Source organism: Salarias fasciatus, chromosome 16 (assembly GCF_902148845.1).
Source record: "Salarias fasciatus chromosome 16, fSalaFa1.1, whole genome shotgun sequence".
Classification (NCBI taxonomy): Eukaryota; Metazoa; Chordata; class Actinopteri; order Blenniiformes; family Blenniidae; genus Salarias; species Salarias fasciatus.
The window spans coordinates 23,408,019-23,414,073 of NC_043760.1; the positions used below are offsets into that span (position 1 = coordinate 23,408,019).

A 6,055-nucleotide genomic window follows, 5' to 3' on the forward strand; every position below is an offset into this window, starting at 1 on the left:
TTATTAAACAGCACTTGCACTTCCTGTTCCCAGGTCTACTTTCTCAATACATTCCCCGCTTTTCAGATTATGCAAAAATGCAACCTACATGTCAGTATCTGTTGTCTAAATATGTTTTGTTTCTTGTTAATGTAGTGTGCTTTTGTGTGTGTGTGTGTGTGTGTGTGTGTGTGTGTGTGTGTGTGTGTGTGTGTGTGTGTGTGTGTGTGTGTGTGTGTGTGTGTGTGTGTATTTTTAAAGTACTTCCAGCTTCAGTTTTGGATGGTCCTGACTTGCTCGCTCAACATTTACCCGCCTTGTATGCAAATAGGCGCACAAAATTTCGCGCGGTGTAAAGGATCCTGAAAGACACATAAACAATATTTGCCCTTAAGATGAAGTTTCGCCATATTGAAATCCACAAAATTACATATTGAGCTGAATGTATTCAAGGAAACGTTTTGCCGTAAGTCTAAACTCTAATATTTATGAAACAGCCACAAAGGTCTTGCAAGTATTTCAGTGCGTTTTATGCATCTTCCAGGACTTTGCGGTGGCGCGGGAAATGAACAGGCTCTGCGTCCCGCCGCAGGTCCTTCACGTTCACTGCATTGTATTTCTGCAGAGCTGCAGCACGGTGTGTCACACTGGTCCCGCAAGTTTTTGCACGATTTACAAAGGAAAAATGCCACTCACCCGATCTAAGGTAAGGAAAATATCATTTTTAATGCATGCATCACCAGTTTCTATCTACTTTAACATTTTTATTGTGAAATTCCACTTTACACCAGGATTGCTGCAACAGTAGGCCAACTTCCTCTCGGTCCCTCTAATGAAATAAAACTTTGGCTGAAACTTCCAAACTTCACAGTCAATTAAAAGACTTTCTGCTAGGCTTAAGTATTATTATTTGTGCCAGGCTAAAGGTTTATTACAATTTTATTACCAGCTTCTTCCGCGTTCACAAGAACCCAGCGACCTACATGTGAGGACTTTGTCCTCAGGGGTGTGTCCCCGGGAAGGGAAGAAAAAAAACGTTGACTTAAAGTCAACTTTAGGACTTTTAAACGATTGTTTTCAAAGTGATTTTTGTTAAATTGCATTTTTGTGGCCCCGTGTTACTTTTAATTTATTTTGGACTTTATAATTTATATAATTATTTATATATAATTTATTAATCCAAAAAGAAATTCAACATGAAACCACTAAAACTGATAAGCAATCATTTTGTGATCTTGAGCTAATTTAAAAACTTTTCTCAAGTCTCACGAATCTACATTTTTTTGTGTGTGTATTTGAAACCCTGTTGGTGTGTTGCATTTGTTTTTTTTACCCTAATCATACCTGTGGTCCTTCACAGAGACTGGCTGCCCAGCCTGCATCCACCGGGATGAGTCTGCGGAGCTTCCGCAGCGTCCCGCTCGTCCCCATGGAGACGTCCTCCTCTTCCTCCTCTGATGACAGCTGCGACAGCTTTGGCTCTGATGGAGGTTTTGCAAATACGGTAATAAGCGAGCCACAATTTGGACTTCGAGTTCAGAAACTGGGATGATGAGGGTTCTTCGCAGCACTTGTAATTAATGCCGGTGTGTCTGTTTTTGTTTTTAGAGGAACAAGTTGAAGCCGGCGAAGAGGACAGTGCAGAAACCGAAGGCTTTTGAGGCCACTTCAGAGGAGGACACATGCAGCAGCTTTGAGGAGAATGTGATCAGCCACCGGATTAAATCAATGGTGAATTATTGAATGAATGTTCAAAGAGAATTATTCATTTAATCATACATGAATATTTTCTGTAACAGTGAATCTTTAATTCTTACAGAAAGTCGACAGCGATCCTCCGAGGCGCGGTCGCAGGTCGAACGTGCTGAAGGTCGCCCTGACCTTCCCCACCAAAGCGACGGGCAAGAAGAGGCCTGCATCCGAACCGCTGCCTCAACCCAAAGCTCAGGACTTGGACTCCGACAAGGAAGAGGAGGAGAACTTCATGGCCAAGAGAGCCCTGAATATCAAGGAGAACAAAGCAATGGTACGATTTGGTTCTTTCACCTATCTTTCATCGTGTCGCGTTGACTCACTCACTCATTCATTCATCTTCTGTTCTATTAGCTTGCAAAGCTCATGGCCGAGCTGAACAAAGTCCCCGGACTCTTCCCAGCAAGACGAATGGCTCACTCAGCATCAACCACGGTATGAACCGCTGTAGATAAATAACCAGAGGCTGCCGGCGCCACGTTCCTGCCTCTCATGTTGCTCGACGCGGCATTAATGAACACATTTCCTGTCTGTGCAGCCCCGACAGACTCCCCGGCGCTCCAGAACACCGAAAGCTGGCAGGAGGTACCCCGAACGTCTGTCTCGCCCTCACACGCGGTCCCGCACGCAGGTGGACGGACCCCCCAGCCCCACCCCAGAGGAGGACCCCGAGGACCGGTTCAGCCTGGTCCGCAAGAGCCGCTACTATGAGGAGTATGACGCTGTAAGTCAGATCATGAACATTATTTCAATCTTTATTTAGGTGTTTTGTCATATTCTAATTACGACTGTGTTCCCTGCGCAGCCCCGCCGCCATTCCTTCAGCGGCGCCAAGGCCATCCCGCATGTGGTGCGGCCTGTGGAGGACATCACAGAGGCCGAGCTGCAGGGCATCTGCCAGAACGTGCGGGAGAAAGTCTACAACCGCGCCACCGTAGGTCTCCGCTCCAGACGAGGCGAAAGCATTTGAGCGGCGTCTGAAGCTCGGTGTCTGAATATCTCGGCTCGTTTTTTTTTTTTTTTTTTTTTTCAGGGATCCACTTGCCACCAGTGTCGCCAGAAGACGATCGACACCAAGACGAACTGCCGTAACGCCGAGTGCACCGGGGTCAGGGGTCAGTTCTGCGGCCCCTGTCTGCGCAACAGATACGGGGAGGAGGTGCGAGACGCCCTGCTGAATCCGGTGAGTGTCCGATGGTTCAAGACCGTGTTCGAATCGGACGTCCTCGCCGTGCCAGCGTCTGACTTGTTGCTTTGCGTCCCCGTCAGGAGTGGCTCTGCCCGCCGTGCCGAGGGATCTGCAACTGCAGCTTCTGCCGGGCCCGGGAGGGCCGCTGCGCCACAGGGGTGCTGGTCTACCTCGCCAAATACCACGGATACGACAACGTGCACGCCTACCTGAAAAGGTGACGGACGTCTTTGAATTTTGAGTTTTTCCGTTCAGGTTATTCACTCATCGCCACATTAGTGTTAAATAGATCAGATGTCGTAGAAGCAGAGAAACAAATTGATTGGTGATCGGTGATTTTAAATTTACACTAATTGCAATATTTACTGTATATTTTTCAAATCATGAAAATCAGCTAACAACTGTTTTCTCTCCTGCAGCCTGAGAAAGGAGATGGAAGAGAGCAGTGAGTGAAGTGTGGCGAAGAAGCTGCTCTGAAAATCCTGAACCTGATCAACGCCATCACTCCTCCACCCACAATCCCTCTTTTTTAACATAGCATTATAGTCCAGCGCGTTGAGGACGCACGCAGCCGTCTCTCAGCCTAAAGACTGTTTTGTTTTTGCAGGTTTGTTTAGTTTTCAGTCTGTTGTGTTAAACAGATCTCAACTTTAGGCCGATTCCAACATTTCAACTGTGTGTATGTGAGGGGAAAATTTACTTTCTTATAGAAGCTTTTCTTTTTTTCCCCTTAATCCGCTGCAGAATGATTTAAAGCTTTTAGAACGATCTGCTGTATTTTACATTGTTTTAAATGTATTGTTTCACTGTCAATCTGAGGGAGCCATTTTTGTGCCTTCAATCCAATGATTTGTTTTTAGACCTTTTTTTTTTTTTGAAAAAGCAAAAAAAAAAGCTCTTCTTTCAGAGGGATGTCCTGTTTTAAAGGGAATAAAAGCCGGTGATCCTCCTGCTGTGGGGGGTGCAGGTGGAAAGGACATAGACCGAGGTCCACTGGTTCTCACTTCCAAACGGAGAGGGTCTGTGTGATATACTACGGCGCCTGGTTAAATATCCTTCATTAGATAACTGTCACTAATGGTGTGGAAACAATTAGCACTCTCTAATGGGAATCTCATACCTGTAAATCATTTTACCCTGTTAAAGCACATTCTCTCTCTCTCGCTCTCTCTGCTCCAGTTTCTTTGCCTCATTTTCTGCCTTACTCTGTTAAGTAGGAATGGTTGAAGGTGCCACTGAAGTGGCAATAGAGTTATGGCCTGCATTTTCTGTTCAGGAGTGTGATACTCTCACGCGAAATGACATGGAATTAACCTTTGTGCCGTTCATCTCTGAAATGTACTTCATTTGACCCGCAGCGGGAGATCCTCTGATTATATGACACTGTTTGAAAATAATCAACGGTTGAGCTTTCTTTACTGTAATGGCAGGTGGAGGTTATCCCGCTGCTGCTTGTATATATCCGTCTCTGCATTCGTTACGCTGAACTCTCGAATAAAACGTCCCGATCGCATTGTGCTCATTGGCTGGAGTGTACATCTTCATTAAAAAAAAAAAAGCCTTTAATCACAGAACTGGCGTGAGCGGCTCTCTTTCCGTCTGACTGTCACTCCGTCTTGAACGGTGGCAGCTGTGACTGCTGTTATCAAAACACGGCGAGGGAAGCCCCGAGAGGACGGAGGTGATGGATGCCGAGAAGGCGGCTTTATCTTTTTGGTTAATGGTATCTGCACGGGCAGGGGCTTGTGGTGAGGTCGCGCCGATTCGGAGAGCGACCGGCGGCTGACGCGATCCTACAGAGCTGTCACAAACGCAGCCGGGCGAGCCCGGCCTGGGCCGTCACTCAGAGGCATGCCTGAGCTCGAACAGGTCAAATAATCACCATTTACAACAGGAAACACAGGTTTCTGGCGTCCATGAAGGACGAGATATTCCACATTGCTGTTTAGCGATGACTTGCTGTGGTTTACCTTTACTTGTTTGGCATTTCCTCAACTCCTCATTACAGAACATGTAAAATTAAACCTCCTGTCCTTTGCTGAGTATCAGTGAAGAGACATAAAGATCCCTAATATGAACCGTGATCACACACTGCGTGCAGAAGGTTAAAAGTAGGAAGTGATTATCCTCCTGCACAGCTGCAGAATATTAATCCAGCGGTCCTGGACACCGAGGCAGACTCACACAGGGTTTAGAGCTGCGTGCCTGAATGTGAGGGTCACATCTCAGCAGTGTGGTGACTCCACAGACATCTCATGAGACGACTGCGTTCAAAACACCACAAAATCTAAGAGCAGTGTTAATTCTGAGGACGAAGAGAAAAAACCTCATCCTCATTATACCTGGTGCCCTCCAAAAGGCTTCACTGTTTCAGGAGATGATGTTATCTGCAGTGTAATCCTACTTAAAAGCTTGATTTTCCTTTGTTGTCCTTAAGGAAATGAAGTGCAGATGTCCCAGCAACAACAACTGTGGACCACATGAAAACTCATGTTTATCACAGGTATTCATTAGGCTGTGAGAACATATATATATATATATAAATAATTCTCACTGTAGTAGCTGTTTAACATCTGACCGTCTGTGTGACGGACACCAAGATCAATTCACCTGCTGACTCTTTTCTGGAGGACAACCTGGAGCTGCTTTTCAGAAAGTTGAACCGATTCCCATGTGGAGTAAGAAGGTAAAAAGACATTCACTGCAGAGAGAGAGAGATAAGGCTTCTTCAGAAGAGACTCTGTGTCCAAACACACATATATGAAGCACTGTGATGGTTTGCAGACAGGATTTGATGAACACCTTTAAGCTCCACACATAAAACCTTTGGTTGAATTAAACTGGACCTCTGATTTAATAGCACAACACAGAGATTAACACAGAACTCCAAGAGAGCCATAAATTATTGTTGTGTTTCTTTTTTCAAGGAAGTTGGATGGGCAGTTGAGTCATCTTAAATTGTCGTCATGAAGCAGGTTGAAGATCATGGAAAGAAAAATAAATCTAAAGACGTTTCACTTTACCTGAGCTCAGTTATACAACCTGAAGACTGAGGTGATGTTGAGTTACAACAGGTAAGCAGATCAATGATCCACCACATCATGAAGACATACAGTATGTGCTACTTTTGGACTT

General features: G+C 45.4%; 1 protein-coding gene across 1 annotated transcript; it reads left to right on the forward strand.

Moving 5' to 3' along the window:
- Positions 1 to 583: 583 nt before the first annotated feature.
- On the forward strand, positions 584 to 4,443 carry cdca7a (cell division cycle associated 7a). The gene is made up of 10 exons (XM_030111994.1): positions 584 to 685; positions 1,340 to 1,483; positions 1,588 to 1,710; positions 1,799 to 2,005; positions 2,086 to 2,166; positions 2,270 to 2,455; positions 2,537 to 2,665; positions 2,765 to 2,914; positions 3,001 to 3,137; positions 3,340 to 4,443. Exons 1-10 carry the CDS (start codon positions 665 to 667, stop codon positions 3,371 to 3,373), a joined length of 1,212 nt encoding a protein of 403 aa, XP_029967854.1. The 5' UTR covers positions 584 to 664; the 3' UTR covers positions 3,374 to 4,443.
- Positions 4,444 to 6,055: the final 1,612 nt, after the last annotated feature.